The 27,271-nt window shown below is 38.0% G+C and overlaps 2 protein-coding genes across 8 annotated transcripts; both read right to left on the minus strand.

Moving 5' to 3' along the window:
• Nucleotides 1-365: 365 nt before the first annotated feature.
• On the minus strand, nucleotides 366-4,712 carry Gos28 (golgi SNAP receptor complex member Gos28). The gene is made up of 6 exons (XM_022797992.2): nucleotides 4,510-4,712; nucleotides 3,392-3,585; nucleotides 2,992-3,094; nucleotides 1,500-1,677; nucleotides 1,164-1,308; nucleotides 366-729 (listed from the first exon to the last, which is right to left on the minus strand). Exons 1-6 carry the CDS (start codon nucleotides 4,526-4,528, stop codon nucleotides 637-639), a joined length of 732 nt encoding a protein of 243 aa, XP_022653727.1. The 5' UTR covers nucleotides 4,529-4,712; the 3' UTR covers nucleotides 366-636.
• A 746-nt stretch (nucleotides 4,713-5,458) lies between these two features.
• Nucleotides 5,459-21,943, minus strand: LOC111247186 (cationic amino acid transporter 4-like). 7 transcript variants are annotated; one of them, XM_086982783.1, is made up of 12 exons: nucleotides 21,724-21,943; nucleotides 20,611-20,756; nucleotides 20,218-20,411; nucleotides 19,711-19,950; nucleotides 18,728-18,903; nucleotides 18,153-18,329; nucleotides 16,745-16,937; nucleotides 16,417-16,595; nucleotides 15,646-15,816; nucleotides 14,999-15,175; nucleotides 14,611-14,703; nucleotides 5,459-5,596 (listed from the first exon to the last, which is right to left on the minus strand). In XM_086982783.1, the coding sequence occupies exons 3-12, from the start codon at nucleotides 20,363-20,365 to the stop codon at nucleotides 5,474-5,476; spliced, it is 1,677 nt and encodes a 558-aa protein (XP_086838909.1). In that variant the 5' UTR covers nucleotides 20,366-20,411; nucleotides 20,611-20,756; nucleotides 21,724-21,943; the 3' UTR covers nucleotides 5,459-5,473. The 7 variants fall into 7 exon arrangements, with proteins under 7 accessions (XP_086838909.1, XP_086838908.1, XP_022653568.1 ...); XM_086982782.1 differs by lacking the exon at nucleotides 5,459-5,596 and adding an exon at nucleotides 13,007-13,438 and having other exon boundaries at nucleotides 21,724-21,941; XM_022797833.2 differs by lacking the exon at nucleotides 5,459-5,596 and adding an exon at nucleotides 13,007-13,444 and having other exon boundaries at nucleotides 21,724-21,940.
• Nucleotides 21,944-27,271: the final 5,328 nt, after the last annotated feature.

Genomic DNA, 27,271 nt, shown 5'->3' on the forward strand with positions numbered 1-27,271 from the left:
TGTATTTCCTTAAACCAATGACGAGTGAAAAATCCGTATCACTCACTTTTGATTTATAGCGAGCTCTTGTTATATTAACGAAATGTTCTATATCCCTTAGTTGCTACTTGATTCGAATGATCTCACAAAAATTCGACTCTTGTTATGTTGTGATAAACACTACACTTGCAGTGGTTACAAAAAAATATATATGAAAAAAGAAAAGGATACAAAAAAAGAGGTTCCTCTGCACTGCCGACGGCCGTGCTTAGTGATGATTTGATATTACTTGGCAGCACCAGTTGTTCTACTGGAATGCCCTGTTCGCTTCTTAGTGACCATTTGAAGCGATTCACTATCAAAGTGTAAAGCCAACACCAACTAAATTCAAGGAAACCACTTTCTATCTTTATGTACCTGTCCCATAGATACATCAGAGAGCCCACAATCCACATACATTACAAACATACGCACATTAAATGGTATTTAATGGGTTGTTTTGCATTCGAGTGATCCTTCCATAGAACTTAACAAGGTCCAGAAAAATATTGGTCATTAATGTTCCATTTTCATGTGGGACTTAATAAAGTCAGACCTATTGGCAAAATATTTCTGCTCTTTGAGTTACAAACCTATATCGAAAACCTTTATATATTTTTAGCGAAACGTGTACAATAGTAGTAGCAAAGTGCATGTGCCAATTACGAGACCAAGAATGATCGAGTCTCTTCGCTTACGGATATGGATACGCTGAAAACAGAACACAAACAAAAAGATTTATTAGCCAGGTAAATAGTAATTAATGTCGCTAGCTTTTGTATTGTCGGTGTAAGGGTATAATCCACTGCCGCAGCTACATTTTGCGATACTTAAACAGGGTTATTTGATAATTAAATAGATTTCAAATTAACGCGGTTTAGTTAAAATGTATTGTGCATTTCTATCCAACGCCATCTGCTTCGGTCACTGTCAAGCATTTTATACTGCTGGAGTCAACTCTAGAAAATAGAAAGCCAACCAACTAACGTTGCACCCATTCTAAATATCTTATAATCTAATCAAAGTCAATGATACATCAAACAAAAAACCTACAGCGGCAAAAAAAAACTCTGTGCCCACATACCTTACTATCAGATAAAAGCACGGAACATGGAAATGGAATCCGAAAAGATTTTTTAACGTACTTGCAAGAGTGAATTGAGAACGGGAAAGCGGTTTGCAAGAGTCGTCACTCGGGTTTGCATTGATTTCAAGGTTCCTCGTTGGTTTCGAAGCTCCTCACGAGTCCGAATGGCTATGTTGATCTGGTCACTGACTAAACGTTCGGAACTATTGAAACAATGACATTCAGTGTAAAATCCCAATTGTCGATATAGTTAGCATATTATAGTGTGCAGGGCCACTGCTCAGGAAGAGCAAGAGTAATACAATTATACAGTATTTGTATCAAATGTCGAAACGTGAACGTATTGTGTCTTGTTTGGGTTATGCGCGAGATACATATGTGAACGATACCGTACTTGCGTATGTGTTCATGTTCTTTTAGGTAGAAGTCTGCCCTCCGATTGACGCCGCCACCGCTGGCAGCGGCACCTTTCATCTTGTGGTCCGTGGAGGCGCTATCCCCGCGGCCTGACGTACCCAAAAGCTCTTCCCGCTGACGCCGACTTTCGATATTATTTCTTGTCTTATTGAACTCTAAAAATGATACCCAATAGCAGAAGCAACTGGACAGAAGCAATTGTTTTTTAATTAAATTACGCCTGTCGTGTAGTATAATGTCACTGACAGAGCCTGAAGGTTCACTGCAGGTACGCACCATATATGAAAATAATACATGGTCAACGCCTGTTGACTGTCTGTTGTTTAGCTACGAGCGCTTTCAAGGCAATACCATTATTATTATTTCTAAGCTATCATATTTATATACAAGCACCTTCATACATGCAGAAGTCATTGCTTTCTATTATAGAAAAAGGACCTTACACTCGAGTGTGACATACGTGTACATAAAATAAAACTAGATATAAAAAAAGAACTGAAGAGTGTACTTTTTGATCCAGCAGTTGATCATCATAGCTTTCGTTCGTAGATTTTTCCCCATACGACAAATACAACGTAGAAAACAATCCGGCGGGCTTCGGAACTTTTAAACCAGTTAGGCTACAACGATGGTTTTTTAAGCTATATTATAGGTACTCTCATTTAATTTTTTACATATATGTCCGGGCGCTCTGTTGGCTTTTAAACAACTACATACCTACTTGCGTTTCCATATATAATTTCTCTCTTTATGGCTTCTCAAAGTAAATGGTAGCGGGATATACTCCCACCAAGTGCTCTTTTTAGGGTATAGACAGCCCCGTAATCAGAGGGATTTAGATCGGGAGAATAAACGAGTTGAATGCAATCCCGAATATTGCTTTTCAGTCTGACGTTGGAATTAAGTCCTTAGAGTGCGTGCTTTCGATTGCCATGCCAACGGTCGTTTGAAGAACTGGAGACAGCATTTGCTCTGGAGATAACATCTGCTCACCTTCACGCTGGCTCCGATTATCAATACTAAACGATATTTTTCTTTTTATGCTCATTTGTCCTAGAGTAGACTCAACCGATTTTCACTCGCAAAATTTAAGATAACTGAAGTATTTATTAGCCTAACATCGTCTGCTCACGGCGTGGCTCAAAAGTTTTTTAATTTCAAAATCTACCGGATTCGCTTGTAACAGCCTTATATTAATGCAGCCACAATAGTAGAATGCTTTTTGGACAGAGAAATACGGCATATAATTTTATCATAGAAAAACAAGAGCGGATTCGATTAGTTTAAAGCACAGTTTGTAATTTAGTCAAATATGTTCCAGTTTGAGATGCTGACCAGGATAGTATTAGCCGGTTCGAATTAATTCCCTTTAAGCCTAACATTTGACCTTAAGTATTAATTTCAAACAGCGACGACGTCTCTCGCATAATGAAAAATGTTCAGAAAGAGTTCTTAGGGGTTTGTGATACCTGCAGTATAGTCTTTAAGAATATCTCTGTGTCGTTGTAACGTGTGCTGGCGGGAGCTGCCGCCTCCTTCACACTCAGACATGTCATCGTTCAATTGCTGTAACTGCAATAAATAATTTTATAATGCGAAAACGTAAGTCGAGTAATTTTGCAGTTTATGCATGAACTGCTTTATCACAAAATACGTACTTGGCATTCATACTAATCGTAATATTACATATAAGTCATCGGGCCAAAGCAGCAGAGGACGATACAAAGTTAATAATGCAGTTTTTGGATAACAATATGTCTTATTTGTAGCTTATTAACTGTTTATTGTTTCTATTTTTCGAGTACAGGCGCGTAATTATCTTGAAAATATTTCTGTGGGGTATCGATATTCAAAATTAAAGATACTCACGAGCGACAGCAGATGTTCGATTTCCTCAGTCATCGAATCTACCACATGGCCGGAGGCGGCGCTGCTTAGCAGTGGAACTGTATCGCTATTCTCGTGGGTGAAATCCCGCGACCCCAATGACGTTCCCACCTTACTAAAAGACACCAGCTTTAGGTCGATTTCATTTTCAAGATGTCGGGCTTGCTTCCGTAATTCTATAATGGAAAAGGACTATGTCATGTCAAAGCATATCATCGTATTATTGCTCGAGGAGTTTAGGAATTTTGAAATCTACTCATTTAAAAAGCAGTACAAGCAAGATGAGCAAGCTTGTTTTAACCTCACTCGAAAATTTCGTAGGAAAAACTTTTCCGGACCACAATTTTAACTGATGTCAAGACTTGAATGTAGCTTAATAAAATTAATCCTTTCAGACTAAGTTCTCTAACGGTATCTTAAATAATGTAAATGCATACTTATGTAATATACGGTAAAAATTGTCAGTAACTGAAGCAACTAAACTTTTTTGATTTGAGAGTAATAATAAAAATAATGAGAATCTTTAGAATTATAGTAATATTGACGAAAGTAAATATATCCATTGGTGATAGTGAAGAAAGATGAATGTGTGATTCAAAAATAAGCTATCACTCAGTTATTGCCCCATTAGCCTGTATTACTATGATTGGTTACAGTAAGTTCTATGCAATTACTTATTGAAGTTACTAAGTTATATTTTTGTTTCTGTGGAGTAAATTGTTCAATACAATCAAGACTCACAATATTTAATGAAATGGGAAATAATAATAATAATAAACTATTGTTTTTTTCGAATTTTGTTTCACATCTCACATTGTGGTCTGTTCAGTGTGTAACAAACTCTCCTATTCATGTGCGAATGCGACACTGTTTAATGCACCACTGGTTAAGGTTATGATAAAACTTTAGAACAACTACTACATACGCGCCGTTAAAATGAGATGTCATTATTATAAAAATTGTTGATTATTATATATATATATATTATATATATATATATATATATATAAGTACAAAAAGCACCGTATTAATCTTAGTATTCACCATGATATAATCGAATGAAACCCAAGGTGTATCGATGTAGTAGAACAATGACATACCTTCCCAGTTTTGTAACATTGTAAGGCAGGATGATAACTGCTTGTCGCTGATTTCAAAACGAGCTAGAATTTCAGAGCTAAAACAACAAATAAGTGGTTTCGTTTCCAATAGTTAGAGTTTTTATCCAAAAGAGCAAGAATAGAATCAAATGTACGTCAATTGCAAAGTGCCAACACAATATGATTCACTTTGACAAAAAAGATGTTTTTATTTACATTAATGCAATTTCTAGCAGACAACTTTGGACGGCAGACGATTTGTGGCGCAGAGCGCCAAAGGACTATATCGGTGTCATATAATCTGTATTAGAAGATCAAAGTGCTTTATTTACATAATTAATGCAAGTATATACTAAATCTGATTTATGAATTAAATAATTCAATTATCTCATCGATATAATTGACTATTAAGGTAAACTATATTTTCATTTCTGTAGTTTACTTACTTGCTGCAATACTAGTATTGAATGTGGGAGGAATGGTGAAAGATCTGATACTTTAATCAAAATGTTTAACAAACTATTTAACATAAAAAATCATGTCAGCAAATAAAACAAAATTATATAACGCCTATTTATATAATTATATAACGCTATAATTATAAATGGTTATAAAGATGTTAATACTTTATCGCCTAATCATTATTGTTCAATGAAAATTTACGGGAGACTAAACAGACTTGATACTTTCTAGGCGAGTTAAAGCGAATAGTATACATATGTTTTAACAGAATACTGCCTTCATGACTCATTTCGATTACTTTAGACGAACGAGGCAGGCTGAATTTTTAAGTTGTTTAACCCCGATTACCGCTGCTATTCGTTTGTTGTTCATATACATTGGTAAAATTTTTTATCAGATACACGCATACTAAATTTGATCCGTATATCGTTCTTGAAAAAGTTTATTATTATTATTTACTAACTATATTTATTATAAAACCCGTTTTGGAAATCGTTAATTATTAAAGGTGTATGTGCAAAGTTGTAGTTATTACCGTGGGCCATCTTTTTATGCGAGTCCGTGTCCAGGGTTTGTTTCCTTGACCAACCGGTATCCTTTTTTCATAGAGGATCGATCTTGGAACCTATTGAAAACTCACAATGAGAGGAGATCAAATAATTATCATTTTTGTATATCTAAATACATTTAGAGAGCGTGAGAAAAGCGACGATAATAGCGCTTCCTATTCAATAACGCCAACGACATTTAAGGCCATGGCTCCAGGGCCACATGGCTGTTGCATATAACGACAACCACGATAATTCTCGTACGTATTTAATTGAACTCTGCAGATTAGTGCTACGATTTTCTTCGCTAATCAGTGTATAGCTAATTATTGTTGTATGAACAACAAAACAGTACAGATGGTAATCGTCATTGTAACTGCAGAAAGAGTGATGAGCAGCGGTCGGTGAACGTTACTTCGGCCGTTACAACGCTGACTGAGTTATAGCGGCCGAAGTGAGCCAGTTGTATGTGGTGCCTTTTTGTACGATTTGTCCTTTTAACCAAACGGAGGCCGTTTGTTGTCGCTGGAATACTACATAAAGAGGTTGTTCATTCGACGAACGGAACGCAGCTGTTTACCAACATGATGGCCCAGCCACCGATATTGTTATTGGGGCAGTGGTAAGACACTGTTCGAATTTATGGAAAGGTCCTATGCAAATGCACACAAGTGTGCAAATAAATGTTTCCAGGCCTACGCCTGTTAATGGCCTCAAACGGCTGGCTTTCAGCAAAAAACGGGGTGTGTTTGTGACCGATTTCAAACATAGACCGCCTCGCGTTCCTAAACGTAGCCGATAAGCACGTTATTACTACACCATCACAGAAACAACGAATGTACAAATGAAATAAAACCATCAACTAGCTTTGGTTAGCTACGTCGACCCAACTTTTTTAGCGTTTATGACGACCTATAAAACATGCTTGTTTTGGCCATAAGCATATTTGTACTGTTATTAAACTGGAAGTTCCATCTTGGTGACGCCGTAGTTGAACTAAGCCTCTTTCAGGATATTTCCGTAAGTCGATGTATATCATGCTCATTAGTAACGGAAAGAATGCAGCACACGACTTTTTCTTGTTGGTTATGATTCCCCAAGTTAGATTTAGAATTTTTTATACATGTTTTCATTAAAGTCAAATTACGGGCATATTATTTCCGTCGAAGCTCTTGATACGTAGCTTTTTGGTTGCCAACAAGTATCTTCCATCCCATGATGGAAGTCCCAAGGTTTGTTTTTCGTCCAGAGAAAGCCTCGCACTTTTTGGCCCGCTAGACAATTGTAGGACCTGAAATGGGGTTCGCCCCTCAATGTTTTCTGGTGCTAAAACTTTTTAGTTATATTTTTGACATCAGAGTTGTATTCCGAATTAACATAAAGCAACGAGCCTAATATGTTTAGGACCTTTTAACGAATTCTAAAGGGGGCAAACACTTGATAAATAGCTGCTAATTTTGGACACATAGAACTTGTTGCAGTATTTGCTGCCAGAGACGATTTCTAAACAGTGCATACTTGCTGTTATACGTCATGCATGTCAGTTTAGAGCGCGTAAATTCGAATTGACCATTTTGACGTACAGGATACAGGTATTAGATTTTAAAAGAAGATTATTATTTGGATTTACATCACTTTCTACTAAAGAGGGAACGATAGTAGTTTTAATATGAAGAAACTGCCATAAGAAAATGTTGGAAACAGCCTTTACTTAAGAACAGGCCCTCATATCAACTTCGAAATTCAGATTACTCGATACCGTAAGTTTGTGGCGAACGCCAACCTAATCGACTGCATAAACCCTTACATTTTTACATCGAGGCAATATAATCAATATTTAATGTTTAAGAATAACATTGATTAGCTACGATGTACGAACGGACTACCTCTGAATTAAAAAATACTTTTATTTTTGTATTTTTTCTTTTCATTTTTTCAGCATAATAATTGTGCCTTTGCATTATTGCATTGCATATTCGGACAAGAAAGTTGGACAAGTTTTGGTAGGATGGTGCTGACTTTCCTACTATAAATAATGGCAATAACTACAGAGTAGGCATTTCATACAAATCAATTTCTTATCTGTTAGATATACTTAAGATGCATTGACCCGTGTCAACACTGCAAAAATTGCTCTTGTTATATGTTTAAGCGCATACAACTTTTTACGCGTATTGACTTTCTACATTCAATGTGACGAAGGCTATCTTTAAAACACGCAACATAAAAAAAATTAGGATTTATTTTATAAGGACCACCATATGTTTATTTAATTATAATTATAGAAAGCACCAATCACCTAACATTTGTGCTGCATGGCCAAGGTATATAGGATCATATCATATATTTATATGTTAATGCCTTACGCATCAAGCTGTTTTATCTACGGTAAAATAACAACAGAGTACGTTAAGGCAGGGCCGATTAAACAAGCATGTTTGCAAATTTTTTTGATATACACTCATTCGTGGAAAAGGACAGCGGAGCTGCTACAGTTGTGCCGGGTTGGCCTCAAAGTCAGCCTGCTATTTTGAAGGTTATGTACGAAATAGATAATCAACTCAATAAATAGCCCTACCAGAAAATAGTACTGTGTAACCAATTTCATTGAAAGAAATCATTTGAAAGGCGTTCGAAAACATACTGAGGACAGCTAGCAAAGGCGCGAATGGCATATGTGAAAGCTCAAATAAATTCAGTGATTATGTCCAGTACCATGCTAGTCTTGTGGCAATGGTACCCAAACGTTAGTGATATTTTTTCAATTCAAGAAAGTTCGTATATACAGCTATATATGTAAACTTGTATTACTTTGAAACTTTGAACAATACATACGTTTGATTTTAATACATTGCAACAAGAAGGGGTTATCATACCGTCACAGCTTCGAATCTGATGTACGCTCAAGAGTACATGCTTCTTTTTTCAAACGAGTCTTTACTATGCTGATCAAGTTGTTATTTGTTTTATATACCACTAAATGAATTATACTTAGATATAATATGAAAATTCTGCCAGTTTGCTTAGTTCTCAATACTTTTTCGTACCGTTAAAAACGTAATGAAGTTTTTTTGGGCAAACAAGTATTTTGATAACACTTTTGTTCAGCAGGAATTTGGCTTTTGACCCTCAAAAGAACGTCAAGTTAATAAGTTACCTGATAGCTGTTATCCTTAAGCAGTTTTTCGAGCGCCTCTATATAGAAAAACAACAATGCGATAATAAAGTCGCACAGTCCGCGAATGGCTAACCGTATACACGACAAAAACAAATGTATATACGCTGTTTTTGTATCCCATGTATTAAAATATTTCTATAGGAATAGGCAGTCGGTTGAACTATATAACAGCTCTCTTCTTGGACCATTAACTATCCTTATTGACCATAACGATATTTTTTATAACAGGGCCTAAAGTTTAGGTTTCACTTACACCTAATAAAAGCTCAAGTTAGATAAGGGCATAAACGACTTTTCCTCAAAAGACATTTCAATAAAATAATCAATTATGTTAAAGGTTCCAGCTGATTCGTACATGAGCGACTTTAACGCGTACTACTGTTTCCGGTTATCGGTCAGACAACGAATGTCTGATGACTACTACACCGTAAGCCGAAATAATTGAAATACTGAAATAAGTAAAAGGAGCTCCAGTGAAGGGCATCTCGTGATAGTGTTTTCATTTCGAAAAATGGTCAATGTTCACGGAGGTTCATGAAGATGAATGGAATATATTAATGTATGTTTAGATTGACCGGAGTGTGTTAACTCTCTGAGAAAACAACGCTGAGTTCTCTAAACTGAACAGTTAAAATGTTGCGTATTTGTAGCAGACATACATTGAAATATGTATTGATTAGCCTAGCGAATACGAAATAGGCACGAAAAAATAAGCACATTTTTTGCGGCATCGCTGTCATCTGACAACTATGCTTCCCACTACGGCGAGTAACAGAAGCGCAGTCTTATTCGTTATTTGCTGAATAGTGAATTGGAATATCGGAAGAAGCAAACCGTTCTCTGCCGCTTGAACATGATTTTGAATATGGAAAAGATGGCTTTCTTGATGAATGCGACCATACTGGCTATAGAACCTCCGGATCCTATCTACTTGTATCAATACATTTCGCGGTAACGAAGTTCATCGGGAACGATGCCTGGCCGGAAACGAGAAATCGTTCATGTGTGTATTTGTTTTTCTGTCTGCTATGTTTTTGCTTTACCTTCTCTCCCTGTTTCACAAAATATGCGAGGATTACCTAATGTACCGCATGCTAGCGCGAACAAGACTCAAACATCAATACAACTTTAATAACAATCAATAAGTGAAAAAAATACTATCTTAAAATGCTGAGTATTTAAAACAGTTGATTTTAAAAATGAAAATCACACCGGCTTACGCTGCCCTAGCGACACAATAAGTTCGGCTCTTCGTTAGTGATCTTATGCTGATGTAGGTACTTCATTCAGAGTTAAGTTTATAATAGGGCTCCATCAGAATAAGCATACGCCACTGATACGAAGACGCTTGATGATACAACGGTTATTGTTATCAACGTTACAATTAGAATCTTTTTTCGTGGGGTTTGTGTTTTCTCACCAACTGCCACAACTTTTAAATAATAAAAACTAAATACATGCCTGAAAATTGGACTTATCGTTAGCGAGCGGTGCTATTGACATTACCTTGCGGTGTCTTATAAAACCGAACGTGATCTTTTTAGTCTTGTTGGTACGATCTCCTTGATCTTGTCTGATTTACTTAATTAGCGTCCAAATATCTTTTAGTGACTGAATGCAATATATACACTGTCCCAGCGATATGGGTGAACACGTATCACGTGCAATTATGATAAATTGTACCAATCTTCCCCGAGTTACGAAAACAAGTTTTCGATTATTTACATGACGAAGAAAGATTAAGGCGGTCACAAAAGGTCCAAAGATGATAAGATTTTAATCATATATATATAAAAATGGCTGTGTAACACACACAATTAAGGCATTAGACCAGCCGTGTGGTAGCCAACCGTCAAAAAATCCCTTTTTTTTCGGGATCGTCTTTTTCGAAGCGTATTTCCTAATTGAATAAGCTAGTAGAGATTTCGCTGATGATGAGCAAAGTTAACACTATAAAAAGACCTACGACGACGAGGGCGTCATTGAGGCGGCGTCGAGATGTGTTCTATAGACAGAGCATGATATTTTTGTACCATCTGCTTTGACATTTGGGCAATACTTGCATTCAACGAAATGTGTAACAGAGTCATTTTTCCGGTAAGACCTAGGATATACTGTGAAATGATGACAGGTTTGTTGTTGCATCATAGCCACGCTACAAGCGATGTATAACAGAGCGAAGCTCGCAGCTTTATCAACAACAAAAAAAACTATCAGAATTGGGATTCATGGCAGAAAATCTTTGCCACAAGCCGCGTGAGGAAAAAAGAAACATAACATAATGACAGGTAAGACATCCAGGTGGTTAGCGGAATAGCTATCCCTCGAATCTTAGAACGTTTCAAAGATGCTGATGGTAAATTTTTTTGGTCCCATTCTGTGATACAGAGTTTGCACGTGCAGCGCATGCGCGAAATAGAAATGTAGTATTCGGGGTTGATGAAGCAGAGCTCCGTGGCGCTTCAGTATACACATGTCATCACTTCTAGTAGAACATTTAGTCAAAAGTTAACTTTTCTAAATTACGTACCATCAACTGTGAGAATAATCAGACAATCTGCGGAGCAGTTTTTTAGCCTGCTTCTACGGTCGAGAGAATGCATATTCCTAGGAGAGTATGTACCACAAACGGTGAACATCATAAATCTTTTTGGTGAGCTAATTATTCGTAGGATGTACCGGCCTGTAGGTATCAAAGGTGACGATTCAACAGGATGTGCCGCTTTCGTAAGATCTGTGATCCATAGAATACTTAATACAAACGAGCTAAGGATGATGGCAGATTTGATGATGTTATATTAGTACAGCTAAAACTTGTAATATCATAATCTAAAACAAAGGTTCTAGCTTAAGATAAGGGTTGAGATTTTGTGGTATTGCGTATGTGAGATTTTCCATGTCCTATGACAGTATTAAACCGTCTTCAGTGTAGAGCACGCGCTTGGCACTGTGAAATTCGTGCTTAAGGCTTTCGCTTACTGCCATTCCATTGATAGGGAATAACTGGAACATTCATTATGGCTTTTCTGGTGTGGAACTTCAACTGCTTCGAACTGAGACGATGCATTTCTTCGAATTACAGCTTGTGTCCACGTAAGCTTGTGTGTTCAGTGTCGATAGGGATGAGCTGCTTAAAGTAGACATATTAGGAAATAGCCAAGGAATTGGCACGTCAATATTACGTTTGCATCTTTTCGATATCGACATCTTCGAAACTTCGCCTTTGATACGTTTTGACTTGATCCTTTTCCTCTTGTAATTGACTGCGAGCCGTTTAGGAATCCGCCAGCGATTTGGCGCTACCCTATTTAGGAGAAGGTTTGGCTAACTTAATCTAGTCAACCGGATATGACGTAAGCGCACTTTAAAGTTGTATCGTTTTCGTTTTTTTGTGTTACTGTTAACTTCTATATCATAATACTATCACACCATCGATGAATCGTGAGTGTGATAGCGTTAGAGCTTTATTTGACTTTGTTCCAAATCATAACGACAAAATGACTGATGGACCCGACAGAATACTAAGTTCACCGTGGAAGGCTGAACGACACAATAATAAAACCGCGTTTACTATCAATATAATGACAATAATTGAATGTTGCGTACTTTTTAACAACATTTTCTGCGTCGAAGAGATGATTTGCGAGATAAGAAGTATCTGTAAATGAAGCAAAACTGCCATGTGATAGTCCCGATATGGCGAAGAAATTGAATGTATGTAGCAGTACAAGTATCAATAGGGTACAACCACTCTTTAACAATACGGCTGGTCAACATGTATACGTTTTCCACTGTGGCACGTTTACTCGTTCGATTCGACGAATACGCCCATGGAACGTGGCGCGCAAACATCTGCAGTCATGACTTCACTAAGCCTATATTGTAACAGGCCACAGGCTAATTTTCTAATTAACTCGGGCTTGGTATTGTTTACATTGCTACAGCATCGAAGAAAATTTTTTCTTTCGATCTAAGCAGAAAAAGCAATAATTAAATGGAGACGATTTTTCTGCATAAGGGAAGCAGTGAATTACCAGTGGTAAGTCAAGAAGTGCCAAAGATAACCATACAAACCGAAATTCCAAACAAGTAATACTTGAGCTTTCAGTTTCCTATACAAACGCACAGTACAGAATACATTAGAATCAAGTGGATACAATAACTAGTAATAGCTTTGATGGGTAATCACAAACAAGAGCCTTGAGGGCAGTGTCTTGTTAAGGATCATATAAATGTGTTTTTCGATTGAAGAATATCTCGACGAATACCGTAATTGCGTTACATAGGTGAAATGAAAAATTTCGTAAAGTTGCTATGTTTGGTCACCGTTTTCTCCAAAGAAAGAAGACGTTTTTTTTTTATTATCACGATGAAAATGTTATATTTCGTGTGTTATGAATGTTTCAACATGACATGTGTCGCTCTTATGTACAAATGACCTGTGGCAGCATGAGTAAAGGTATCTTAAGTAACGCACCTTGTCTTTTATACTACCAAAAAATCTTTGTTCTTTTGTGGTGACAGTAAACGTATATGATCGCTGTCAAATCTAGCTATGGTCCAACTTCTCTTTAAGTTGAACCTGGTTCAGCTTACTGTAACGGTAGCCGTTGGCGAAGTAGACCGTGGCACCCAAGACAAGCCATACTATGAATCGGTACCATGTCACCGCTTCCATTGTCGTCATGAGGAAAGCATTCAAGCTCATACTGATAACTGGCAGAAGAGGCATTAACGGCATCTGGAACTATTATATGTAGAAATATAACACAACTAACATAAATCGAAAATCTATAGTAGTACAGAATTAAAAAAAACTGTAAGTTAAGGTTAGTAGGCGGCTGTCCACAAAGCGGTGTCACCACGTTCGAACGTCTGATCGTAAAGTGACTCGCTGGAAAGCGTGGTTATTACAAGTATCTTGGCTAATTTCGGAAACTCGCAGCGGAGTATTACCTAACGTTGTACGAAGTCATTTTCTGCCCTGATGATTTCAGTCAGTAGTATGCTGGTCACTACTATCGATGATGGCCGGCCATCTCTTAGATGGCTTATCAATTCTATCTCTTAAGAAGTGAATATCGTTATTTGTGATAAACTGGTCAATATGGCTTTTTGCACCATTTAAAGGCACAACATTTTTCCCATTAAGAGAATTCTGCAACGATCGGAAAAGGTCGTCATCGAAGTAACGAAACATGACCCTTTCTTTGCCCTAGCCGAACGTTTTTCTCGGATGCATACCGACAGCTAATTATCCATAGTACTTAACTGAGGTAAAAGTTTGGTTATTCGGAAGAAGTTTATAAACGGCTTTAAGCCTTGTCTAAGGAACACTACCATGCTTCGACCACGATCTGCGCTGATTGACGTCATGAGAAACTCAGATGCCTCTTCTATTGACCTAAACATTGCTTGTTAAATATTTCTGAACGGTCGAATCTAGTTGAATCTTCCTTTGTTTTCTGCAACCTGATGGAGGTGGACCTTGGTGGAAACATAATGGGAATTTCTGTATTTTCATAGTCAGAGGACTGAGCACCACAGGCCTTCCCTTTGATGCTAAAACCACCTTCCATCATGTTATAATGAAAGGTGGGCTTAGCGAAAACTAGTGGATCACTTTCTGACCATGTAATCGGCGCTAGTACTGGGTTCCCGCACTTAGCAAACTTCTTTACATGTTTGGGTTACACTCCTTTTTACAAACAAGACTTCAGCCCTTAACACCTTAAATACCCTCTTAAGATCTCTACCTTTGGGAATCTACGTTAAGTCAAACAGAAAATGCTCCTCCTCGCCTAACTTTGAATACATGAATTAATTTCAAGTACGCTACGAACTTATCGAATCGCCCAATGCAATAAGAACTTAGTGTGAGGAAATGCAGCAAGCGAATTTAACTACCCTCACCGTGTAGTTTTCGTCGTCGAGAAGCTCCTTGAGCGGATAGATATATGCCACTGCCACTAAAATCATAGATCCACACACCACAGTAAGCCCGATCTATAAATTACAACAACAAAGACACATAAAAATAAGCTTCTGCAATCTGAGGCCATTTCTTTTGTTTGGAGTTGATTTTCCCGATATGATCATACAAATTTGATCTAATAAAGAATATAAATCTAATTATCTGGTTAAATTCATAACTGAACAAATCATGTTCTATGTAGCAATGCACGATAGTGCGTTGAGCGAATTGTATGTACAAAAATAGGGATCACTGAGTGGACGGATAACATAACGAGACTTAGACCAATTGTCATAGCACAAGGGTTCTGCTAGGGATAACCTTTACCTGTCCGTCCCATGGAGTTCCTTTGACGTTCACCGAGAAGCCGAATGCGAAAGCAAAAAATGTAGCTAGAGCTAGCGTGATAACGATGAGAGTTTTATGAGACATTCGAGATGGATACAGAGAGTACAAGGATGACGCTGCCCATACTCGTAGCGTCACTCGCGGGCCTATTTCACCCTGAAATATTGTTATTCCTATTGAATTAGTAACGTTGAACTAGATGGTCTGCTGTTACGCTGTGTCATTGGCAAGTCGACCTTTATGCATGCAAAAACATAGTCCTGTTCTCGTCTCTGTTCTCGTCTAAATAATGGTCGTATGCTATAATTGACCTCATCATATAAGCAAACTCTTGAACTCACGGATTCCGAAGTACTTTCACCAAAGTTTTATTCAAGTGACTATTATTCCGTCGTCTAGATTGCCCTATGCTTCATTAAAGGGGGATGTCCGCTCCAACGACTTGTAAAACGCAGTTCTCAAGGAACCTATGTAGCCTTTCGGGTAGCATTTGAATCTCTACTAATTAAAATATAAATGACGGGTCTACCGTAAATGGTTACGCATATATTTGTCGTTTCAATATATACAGGACTATCAGAATAGGAGACAACTAGCCAAAACTGGAGATATGAATGACTATATACCTTAGCGTGCACCTTCGTTGGTGAATATCGCACGATAACCACACCAAACGCTATGATCAGATATGCAAAGAGCGTTCCTATGGAAAGCATTTCAATGATGGCGTCGGTATCGAAAAAGACAGCCAAAATTGCCGCGACAAACGTAGATGTGATCATCGAAACGAACGGAACCTGTAGAATAAATAAAAACTTCGTATGGCATGCAGTACTTGCGAGCTCTTTGAGGGTGTAAATATGGAAGTTGAAAAGACGCCCATACTAAATGCTATATACAGCGCAAATTAAGTTAGCACAAAATAAAACCAAAGGCCATATTCATTGATTTAATACAGTCGTGATTAGAACCAAGTATAATGCACACGATGGATACTTTTGGGATTTATAGAAAATGTATTTCTTGCGAAAAATTTCTACGACGGTATAGTTTAAACACGTTTGCCTCTAAAACCTATGAATACGCGATAGTCTAGATTCACAACGATTCATAATAATGAACATGATTTATTTTGTACTAGGAGACAGCCGTCCGAACTAGTGCTTTACGGCAGTGCAGCATGTAAGCCTCGTAACATTGATTTGTTGAATGAGGTAAAGCTGTGTATCGCTGCTCACTGCAACGCACTTATAGTAGCAGACTTGTCGGCTTTTTCCCATTTTACGCGTGTGACACGTGTCAAAAATGTCCTGCATTCGTCCCTCTTTGACTTCAACAATGGGCAGTGATCACCTACCGTAACTACGTTATAGTCAATGTAAACTTCGGCATACTACCTTTCGGCAAACGGAGCAGAAAATAGCTGGTAGTAGACCATCTTCAGCCATAGCGTACATTACTCGAGATACTGCAAATATGGTTCCCATGATAACCGTGACCATACTAGCAATGGCGCCCCCAGAGACCATATACACAGCCCAGTATGCGTCGTAATGCTTAAGGGCATCTGGTATACCTGCCATGAAAACGTTGTGTTCCGTTAGACGCGTCCATTCAACTTTCTAATCCCTATGACCTCGATAAACTCGATCCTATCGGTAGCATCTTACTCATGAGTCGTCATCTTCTATTTAGTGGTTTTGGCTTTTAGCTGAAATCGCTCACCTGCTTCCGTGTTTATGTCATAGTATGGCAGCATAAGCGTGAGAACTCCAGACACCGAGATGTAAACGACAGAAACTACAGACATGGCCATAAGGGTGGCGATCGGAATTGACTTTCCAGGGTTCCTCGCTTCTTCACCGGCTGCCGCGATGCTGTCAAAGCCAACGTAGGCAAAAAAACACTTGGCACACGCCTAATGCACACGTACAGACAGACATAATGTACGCAGACGAAACAGCTACTTCACATCGAACCCAAGTGCTGACTGAATGGGGCGCTTCTACAGTTACAAACAAGTGAGTACGACTCTGCCCTTACAAATTGCAACGAGTATAATGTATCTATGTATTTAGTATTGAAGAATAGCACATTTGATTGTTCGGAGTTAGTTCGCGACTTTTCATCCCGCGATTGCTCCGTGGACTTCGGGGCTTCTACTTCGACAATTGGCCTTTGAACTTTTAATTCAAGTTGTCTCGAGTTTCTAGAAATAGATGTACTGTGATTACGGGGGTTATATATGCGTGTTTTTTGGTATGGAATATCAATAAAGCAAACAATTAAAAAAATAACGAAAAAGGAATTCAAAAACGCTTTCCGGAGAATGGCAAGCATGATTTAATTTTAGAAAGGCGAACGAACCAAAGAGATCGCACTTTTCTGTGAAAGCAGAAAGGATTCTTTTGCCTGTTAATTGCTAAACGACCCAAAAATTGTCCCAAAACGTCCGTTTCTGTGGCGTTAGTGCTGTAAGTTTTTAAAAGTTAGTGTTTCTACGTATTAATCAGTTGGCGCACGTGCTCTGCAACAAAAGCACCTAGGTTTTATAAGTAAAGTAAAAATCTATCTCTACAGTTAGCATTAGTCCTATTGACTTCATTTCATGTGTGAGCAGATTTTCATCAAAATTTTTTATACTTCAAATACGACAGTACAATAAGGATTCTGTAATTTCTTTGCCAAAAATCATTCGTAAGAGCAGGATACTCTTAGGACCGAATTTGCATTGGCATGTAAAAAAAAACATGAATGAATGTAAATAAAGTAGTATTTGTCATTAACCCTAAAAAAATTACTAAAATGTGGCATTAATTCAATCATCTAAGGGTATATTGTGTTTAGTCGCTATGGAAATTATTTATATTATGCTAATGAATTTCGATCTTTAGGAATATGCAGCAATAATACTATAACGTATTCTTAGCCCCAGAGAATATCTCAAAAACATCACCATTTCTCAGTAGCGGAGATACTCTTCCGAGTCAAAGTATGACACGTGCAGTAAATCTGAGCTACTAGGTTGTCGCAAATGGAACGAAGACGGTTGAAACTTGACGGTGTCGAAAAGCCGTACAGAATTAGGCTTAATAACGATATTAAGGAAAACTCAGAATTACATCTAACGTACAGAAAGTACTCCAGACCAGCCGTGTGGAAGAAAACCGCTGATAAAGCCATCGGGCTTGTGGTCGCCGCAATGGTACTGCCAGTTAGAGAAGTCGGCGTGAAAGACACCAACCCCAAAGATAATGGCCATTACTATGACATTGACAACGACAAGAGTATTGTTTAGCCATGATGTTTGCTGAAAACGAGCAGTAGAAATAGATACATTCAGACAATATTTCGCAACAAACCTATTTTATCCTAACTAGTGAAGCCCGTTTGTGACTGTAGCATTATCACAATTCGAAAATCTAATTTATGTTTCATACGTAGTTAATCTATTCATGTATGTTAGGGCGTAGCGGCAGGTGTAGTTCATTTACTTCGTCTGGCAGTATTTAGAAAAAGCGAATATCTCGGTAGCGATGGTGGAAGTGCCAATGAACGCATTTTCGTAATGATAATCTGTGCATTCTGGTGAAAGTCGATTGCGATAGTATAATTAGACGTTCGTCAAATGTTTACTGTGTAAATATTGAATCTATGGCACATTAAGGCTCATTGATTTAAGATTAAATTAAATAGATAAGCGATTACCTTAGCACCTAGTAACATGAAAAGAACAAACGCAATCAACAGAATGGCTGAGAGTACGTCCGGATATTTCGACAGCGAGCTATTTTGTTTATCAGTGAGCCATCCAAATACGTTAACGGTGAAATTACCGATGATTCCCCTGGATAACGAGTTTGCGTAGGCGCTGCATGTTCGGCCTGAAAATAGATAAATGCGCGCGCGCCAAATTGACTTCGGGACTCTTAACTGTTACACAGCTTAGTATCAAACACGACAAACATTCATCTTCAAGCCGACGTTTTACGATGCTTTTTATCGTGCTTGAAACGCTCTTCCACTATTTGAAGCTGAAATTGCACGCTCAGATATCATCACTCGGGCTTGTAGTACGCCCGTCTCAATGAGCCATCGAAAATAAAAAAAAAAAACAAATAGTCTCTAGATATCAGTCGTTCTTTAGATCACAGCAGCGGAGGTAGCTTGCCATAGAAATCTTGTGTTCAGGGAAGGTTCTACTACTAAGAACATTGTGAACTGTTGCTTCGAAAAAACTCCCGCGAGCGAACTTCCCAGCTTTCAGATGAATCTCATAAGGGACTCGCTTTAAGAATGAATAATGAAGTCTTATTCGCTGTAATTGAAGCCTACTCATAACGAGGTGTACGGATGTTATTACTAGAAGTTGATATACGCAAAAATACCTCGGTCATTTGGTTAAAGCTGGAGTGAACCGTCAACAATTGGGGGAAATTATGCCTTCCTCTCTACATCAAGCAGCCAGTAGTAATGGAGGAGCTTTATTCAATTTCGTTTAAATCTTAACTGGTATAAGGGTATAGAAAATAATGGTGCCTTCAATGGTGTTATTTTACATAACATATGTACATCTATATATATATGTATATACGAAAAATTGCTTCCCTTAGCATTTTGCCGACATTTACAAGTTTTTAATTAAATATTGATATAATTTGTAATAATTTTAATGGCGCCGGTGTACATACCAACAACTGCCAGAGACAACACATTTTCCATGATAAGATTCCATCCCACAAAGAACGCGAGGATCTCTCCAAGAGCAAAGTATGTATAAGAGTAAGCGGAGCCCGATCGTGGAAAACGAACACCGAATTCAGCGTATGCTAAAGCAGCCAAAAGAGAAGCAATGCCAGCCAGTAGAAAGGACAGTACAATCGCAGGACCCGTTAACTTATTAGCCACATTGGGGGCAAGAATATATACCCCTGAAATAGAAGGGACCGTACATTTAGACAATCCGGTCGATTCGCATAGAAGCAGGATAAAGAGGTCTTATATTCTGTGCACTTAATCGGGCAGGTGAGCGCGATTTACTAATTATAGCTAAAAATAGCGGCGCGTATAAGTACGGATGTTGCAGGCCACTACGAAACGCCTACAACAAAACCTAACAAATAACAAAAGTGGTATTCAGCCGTTTCCACGTTTAAACTTGCTTGTTAGTTTGTACCGAACTCTATGGCTTTTCATACCTGATCCAAGCATGTTGCCGATACCCAAGAAGGCGATGTCGAGCGTGGAAAGACATCGTCGAAGATTGGTAGTCAAAATCCCTCCATCAGCGTCTTTTCTCCGCATAAGTTTCACTAATGCTTCTGATAAAAAGCTCATCTCGAACATCTCCTAAGATAATTCGACGCGTGATATGTAGTTGTCGCCTGGAAAACTACGGACTGAAACCATGATTTCACGATATGTGAATGTGAGCGGACCCTAAGCTACAGTTCTACTTGGGCAGATCATTAAAACCATCTTTCTGTACTGCATTAAAAAGTGCCAACAGTGTTTACCTGGGGCTTCCTTGATAACCCTATTATCATGTGGAAAAGTAGCAATATCAAAAGTAATTTTTCACCTTTTTTTACCTTTTATTTCCTTTTTTTTTTTATCACAAATCCTTTATTATTACTTGCTAACGTTGAGGTCTGAAGCAGATTTGTGAAAAGTTACTATGACAACGTCCTCAGAAGTGCACATTGATCAGCCAGATGCCCCCACTGCCTTGAAATGACTGCAATGAAAAGGTTACAATATGTCGAACTGCTACGTTTCTTACCAAGAACTGACCACATTTGAACAACTGGAAGCAGCCTGTGCGCTATTTATACATGTTTTGGTTGATGGTCTTTATCTCTACGTTTCGAATTTTAAGTCCGCCATCCCCGTCAGGCACTCCATTTGTCCCCGTGACGAGTTAGCGGGTAACGTATTTGCCTGCTGGGAACCAGCAGTCTGATGGACGGCTGCCTAACGGCGATATCGGGCATAGAATCCGAAATACAAAGAAACGAGCTTTACCTACGATGTTGTAATATGGTTGGTGATGTTAAATTATTGGTACAGTTCCACTGTCTTACGTGCTTGGGTAAATTAGCAGAATGGTCAAAGGCTTTATCTAGCAAGAGTTCACGACGTCAAACATTTACTCTGCATTATTCCTATTACTGCGGTAAATACTGATAGAAACAGTAGTCAATTTGAAATCATAAATGCGGCACGATTTCCCCATTATCATAATTTTATTTTAATTTATAATTAATTATAGGGGAAAAGGCTCATATAGGAAAATCATTCAAGTACAATAGTTACAACACTAGTTGCTTTGATATGCCATTGATTTCGGACACTTTCGTCATAAGCTAGTAGGGGGGGGGGGGTGATACGGTCTTTGTTAGCGTATTAAGCTTGTCATCATTCAACCGCTGAACAAATGGGTCTATATGAATATTTTGTGAAACTGTGTATGAGTAAATACGCGTAGAAATCTCTTCGTCATTAGGATATGAAATGTTTGGCACAGCAAAAAATACGATGTGAACGACACTCTCGTAGATTTTGATTGTTTATGTAATGCCGTCACAAGTACTTAGACTAAGATTGTAGTCTTAAACGTACACACTGTTTCTCTGAAGAGAAGCCAGCTTTGTTGGGTCATTTGCTTACTAAAGACGGGGTAATAACAAGATGACATTACTCACACGTTCGTATAGAGCGGTGGTTTACCCGAAACAGCAGTCAGCATTGCAAATACGCCTCACCATTTTTGGCAGGGGGCTTACAAAATGCAAGTATCTACATCAAAAAACTGTGAAACGCTACCAGATGGTTAGTAGTCCACCATTTATTTGTACCACTTTAGGTATCAGCAGTTGACTGGTTTACGGTACGTGGCGCACTACCCACCGGAAAATGGCGCATCGATCATAAAACGCGGGAAGGGGCTTTTGCGTAATGGAAACAACCTCGTCGGTCGTCATATGCGGGAAACATTCTCCAGTGATTTCTATTTAGGTGTTGAGATGTTCCATTGTGAACGCGTCACTGCACTCTGACACATTTACTTCTTTCCACGTTATCAGGTATTTTGTATTTCAGAGTACATTAAACAACCTTCAAAATAGAATATTAATAGTAAAAACAGAATAAATAAGTACAATACATAGCATATAGCGCAACGGTATTTGAGCAAGGTCTCCATTGTAAGCCCACGTGGCTGATCCTGACAAAATCGTATCTCGCAAAACGGTAATGGTTTATTGTTTGCATAGTGTGTATTGAAGTTGCAATGAGTCTTAAATTACGATCAGTTCATGAAAACTATACGTAAAAATTAGATATGTGGTCAAGTGAATAAGCTAGCTAAGGGGTGTGCTTTGTACGCTTGTCGGATTTAAGTCCATTGCTGGCTTTACCATGTTTACCGTCAGCACTTTCAACTGAACTTTTCCAGAATTGATGACAATAACGTAGCTTATCATTACTAATTATGCCGCGAGACAATGATCAATCCGAAGTGTCCTGACTCTTTTAGCAGTCCTGTAGTTTTTCTAATGCTCTCTACAGAACAGGCTGAATGTCTTCTATTTGAGAATAATCCTGCAAAATTTTAGGCTAGTCATGAGCTAGACAAAAAAAGATAGTGACCTTAAGGAGAGTTTACTTAGGGCTTTCAACTACAATAAGTACTAATGTGCATTAGAGATAGACGATCAGCTCAAGTCAGCCCACCAGACAATCGAAATCTCCTTGACATTAGACGCCGTTCGCTTCGCCAATAAATCAACGAATGTTTTAAAGATGCAAAGACTTTCAGGTGAAAGTACTCTGTCGTACTATTCCCAATGGCATTGCACATTGTGTTTTTTAGAGCAAGTAGATAGGCATTGGCTTTGCCACGATAGTACCAATTAACGCTTACGATCGTACGCATATGGGGCACGTCTATCATAGCAGTCCGAAGTAAGGACAAAACGCAACAATTCCATTGTAAAACTTTGAAAAGGCACTCCTTAAAAATGTTTTCAGTCACGTCCAGGTGTAGCAGTATTAAATTCATTGTTTGCAGTCATAGTAGCAGATGCATATTATGATATACTTAGGTAGATCTGGCGCAAACAAGAAAGGGATTCGTGGTGAACGCAAACAGATGTAACTGGCGTAAGCGTAGTATCGTATATATTTAGCTGGCCGTAAAACTCGGAGTCTCAGGTTCGACCGGTGTGAACATACTTAGTAAACCCGATCATTGTAATGCCCAATGAATGAATACTTCTTTGTTGCAAGTTCAGTGCAAGAGCTCACGAATTTATAATGAAGGGTCGAATTGTACAATGGTGGTGAAGTTATATCGAAGCTAATAAAGGTTTATATTTCTACGAGTAGGCAATTCTAAAATACAATGTCCTTGTTTTTTTGTCAAGATTTTTGGACAGGTACTTTGCCTGGAAGAGGCACCCTGTCCTGGTAGGTCGTATAAATTCGATGAGGGCTTCAAATGGAAAATTTAGTTAATTGGCCGACAAGATAAAGTAGAGCACCTAACCGTCGTCAAGCGTCTTTACTCAATATGGATGAATGAAGATTCGGGACGCGTAAATTGAGTGGAAAACGCGAGAAAGCATAACTCATTGTTTCTTTCTTGTGACCTCGGCAACGTGCAACTACGATGACGGATTTCTGCACAAACATACTATAGACGACGAAAAACGTCTCAGTTAAGTGGGACTGGCCAACAGAGTAACAGCAAATAAAGCAAAGCTGTCCTTCTCCACGACAAAATCGGACCATATACGGCAAAGACTGTTAAGGCTATCTTGCAAAACTTCGAATAAAAAGTCATCTTACATCCACTAAATTCTCCAGGCGTCTCGCCGACAAATTACTAATTTTCCGATTGCTATTGAGCTAATTGTTGAAATTGCAGAATTGAACGAACACGCAGAAGATCTTAGAAAAGTATATAAACAAATTCAACATTTCTAGCTGTGCTGAGTAAACAGATTCATTAAAATGAATGGTAGAGAAAAGCGTACGAAATGGCAGACTTTCTAATAGAATACAAGTGATATATTATGTGTTTTTCAGTAGGTAAAAGTGGTAATTTTTTTCGATGAACCTAACATGATATTTTAGTATGGCATATTTAAACGCTAGCTGCATGTGATGGCAATAATTACGGATTTATGAAATTCTCCTCTATTAAATCTGTAATCAAAGTGGCCTAAGGTACTTACGCGAAATTCCAATAGTGAGCCGCCTATCGACGTTCACAACGTACTCATAAAACGATAATTATTCCATGTATATGCGTTGAGGCATTGTAAAAGTTGCCATTAAAGGATCATGTCGCTAGAGACGGCGGACTTTACGAGCTTTGTTTGGACAATATCCAACAAAGCTGTTATCGAAAGCTGAATATCGACCGAGAGCAAAAGGTGAAGATCACTAACCGCCTTTTACGGACGCCATCCTTTGCCTGCTCGCTTGCATGCCGCAGATTAGGAGTATTGTTAAATGTAGCAAACAGTTAACGACGATAGCTTTCTGGTATCTGCCCAATGGAATTGGGCATTTTTATAGACATAGCGTTTTTGTGCGAGTAGTTACAGGTATATATACACATATTACTATTTAAGGGAAATCCCTCTTCCTGTTTCTGTCGCGTAAAATGTTGCGTTGCCTGGTAAAAAGCAGCAGGACAATTGAGGACAGGAATTTTAGTGGTATTTCCTTTCCTTTGTGACTGTAACCTAGGTCGGTATTTATATATAGGGCAGCCGACGTGGGTTACGCCAATGTTCGACACGCCGATGACGGAACCGCTCAGCTAATAGTCAAAATTGTGCCCTTTACTTTAGTTAAACGTTCATTCTACAAATTATTACATTGAAATATATGATTTCTGATAGCACCCAATAGTGCACGTTTCTTGATCTGATATATAGAAAAGAAAATTTATGAGAAATTACAGATCTAGGTCCGTCTCATAGGAAATGTTCATTAGTTCTACAAAAGAAAACTTAAAAACAGGAAATCTACTTTAGGTTATTTCCTGCTCCTGTCGCTTCAAGTGATCTGAATCTCAAGCACTAACGATTGAACATATAAATTAAACTGTGTTTGCTAGTTTACATTGTTCCGCCGGTACACTAAGCGCTGTAAAGTACTTTACGTGATAGACGCTATTCATGCTTGGATGTTTAGACACGGGTTAAAAGAGCTGTAGCAACTATTTTTGAACTATCAGCAAGAAAACTTTTTATGTATGTAACGTGAAAAAAAACTTGTGCCTAGAAGCAGAAAGGTATCTGTAGAAATTTGTCTGCATAGTTGAATATACCTATGATGATACCATGAAGCGTAAAAATATAGAATCCAGTAAATAATTCACAAGAAAACTCTATTATACAACAAGGCTTGCTGCTGACCAAAAGGCTAGGCCTGCAATTCTTCGTTGGAAAGTACGCCTCTTCATATCTCGGGCATAGAAATGCGACACAAACTATAATATAGCCTCAGAATGCCTTTGAAGGTATCGGTGCCATCAGCTGTCTTTTCTAAAATATTCAGAGCATGGGGCGTACATGACGCCCCCCGTGTCAACTGTATTCAATGAACTTAATTAAGGGATTTTAATTTCCACGGGAAATTGTCTCGTATATGTGTTGAAGCAATCACGGTTCACACAACGCCAGTGCCGAGTTCAAATCTAACCAACGATAGGAACTTCTGTGAAAAGCTTTATGCGTTACATCTACTATAGTATCTATATATATATATAGTAAAAATGTTTGTAATGAGGATGTAATTAAAATTACATTTATTTAGAACTGTGTTAAAATTGTTGATGAAATGGCGTTTATTCCTACAAAGTTATTTAATATTACTATGACAGGAACAACAGTTAGAAGATGTGTTTTAGTAAAATCTATAGCGTTTAAATAACACGTGAACGATGAAAAAAATGAGTGATATGCATACGTTTTATCTAATAAAGCTGCCCAGTCTTTTCTATATATAACAAATTTGCATCTTAATTTTTTTTCCTAAAATCAATTCTGTTTATTGTTGCTGAAACACATCTCGTTCGTCAGTATTCTAAATTTAAGTTAAAAAAAAAAATAGTCTAGAATACTGTCATCCACTCGTAGCAGCAGTAAAATGGTTGCAGGATCAGTTAAATCAAGAGTCCTGTAGAATGAAGGTGATATCGAACGTCACTTATTGAAGCAACCTTAATTGTCCTCATTGAGACGCCACGGCAGCGATTCCCTAACAGACCAATTGTATTATGGTCGTTCGTTAAAATGACTCTTATCTTCAGATTGTAAGTTCTATTAAGTTTGGACATGACGATCTGCTACTTATGCGGAATTACTGAAGTAGCAACATTAGAAAAAGGACTTCTCTATTCCGATTGGTCGGAAGTTCGTACTAATGATATCCTGATATGTAACTGTAACGCATGATCTGTTATAGCCATTCGTGTGAAAGTTATAATAGATTTATCAATATGCAGACTGTTTCCTTATGAAATCGTCAGTACAATAGCTTCATCGAAGTCAAATGTTTTATAAAAGGGAACTGCTTTCCTGCAGCAGGAACGGTAATTTTGTGCAGTCAACAAAATTACTATGAGTATCAAAAAAAAAATGAAATCAGGGTGGGCAATTTTAAACGTCGTCGTGCACAAGGTGACGCCATGACTGCGTGGGCATTATTCTTTATAATAGCATACTGATATGTTCCAACAAACTATATGGCAGTGTTTTTTTCTTTTTAGGAATGGCGTAAACGTTTCCTTTTCAGGTAATGCCAGTGAAACAAAGTTCAAGCTAACAGTCAACCGTAACAATTTATCACCTGTGGTTGTAGAGATTTTAAGTTTGCTTTTTTTTGAATAATAGCGAACTTAATTTTGGGCCTAAATGCCTTGGGGTTATGGGGGTTATGGGAACAGTTCCAAACCATTTGCTCGCCAGCAATAAGCAAAATCAAAGAGGACAAATTATTAAGTTTAATTAAGCGCCTCTAATGTATTTTTTAAAGTTAAAACTATAATAAGAAAAAGATGCTATGGCTTAAATAACACAGTTGTTATCACTTTTTTTCTGAGGCACTATAAACAACTTAAAGTATTTTGGCTGGGGGCTAGAATAGAGCAAAAATCCCTAAAAAGGGATTAGCCTTTTTTAGGAGTTATTGTTTATTTACTGTTACTAAATAGAATGGTAACATAGAAAAATG

The sequence above is a fragment of the Varroa destructor genome, unplaced genomic scaffold (assembly GCF_002443255.2).
Source record: "Varroa destructor unplaced genomic scaffold, Vdes_3.0 BEIS01000003.1, whole genome shotgun sequence".
Lineage (NCBI taxonomy): Eukaryota > Metazoa > Arthropoda > Arachnida > Mesostigmata > Varroidae > Varroa > Varroa destructor.

What these genes read in the sequence shown, in the direction of transcription:
- Gos28 (XM_022797992.2), bottom strand. An exon ending in TCTTAAAGACTATACTGCAG is followed by an intron (nt 1,678 to 2,991) that starts GTATCACAAACC and finishes TATCATTTTTAG; the next exon opens with AGTTCAATAAGACAAGAAAT. An exon ending in GAACATGAACACATACGCAA is followed by an intron (nt 1,309 to 1,499) that starts GTACGGTATCGT and finishes TTGTTTCAATAG; the next exon opens with TTCCGAACGTTTAGTCAGTG.
- LOC111247186 (XM_022797836.2), bottom strand. Translation starts at nt 20,365, where the DNA reads ATGTTCGAGATGAGCTTTTTATCAGAAGCATTAGTGAAACTTATGCGG. An exon ending in GAACTCCATGGGACGGACAG is followed by an intron (nt 14,704 to 14,998) that starts GTAAAGGTTATC and finishes TGTAATTTATAG; the next exon opens with ATCGGGCTTACTGTGGTGTG. An exon ending in TCGACGACGAAAACTACACG is followed by an intron (nt 13,445 to 14,610) that starts GTGAGGGTAGTT and finishes TACATATAATAG; the next exon opens with TTCCAGATGCCGTTAATGCC.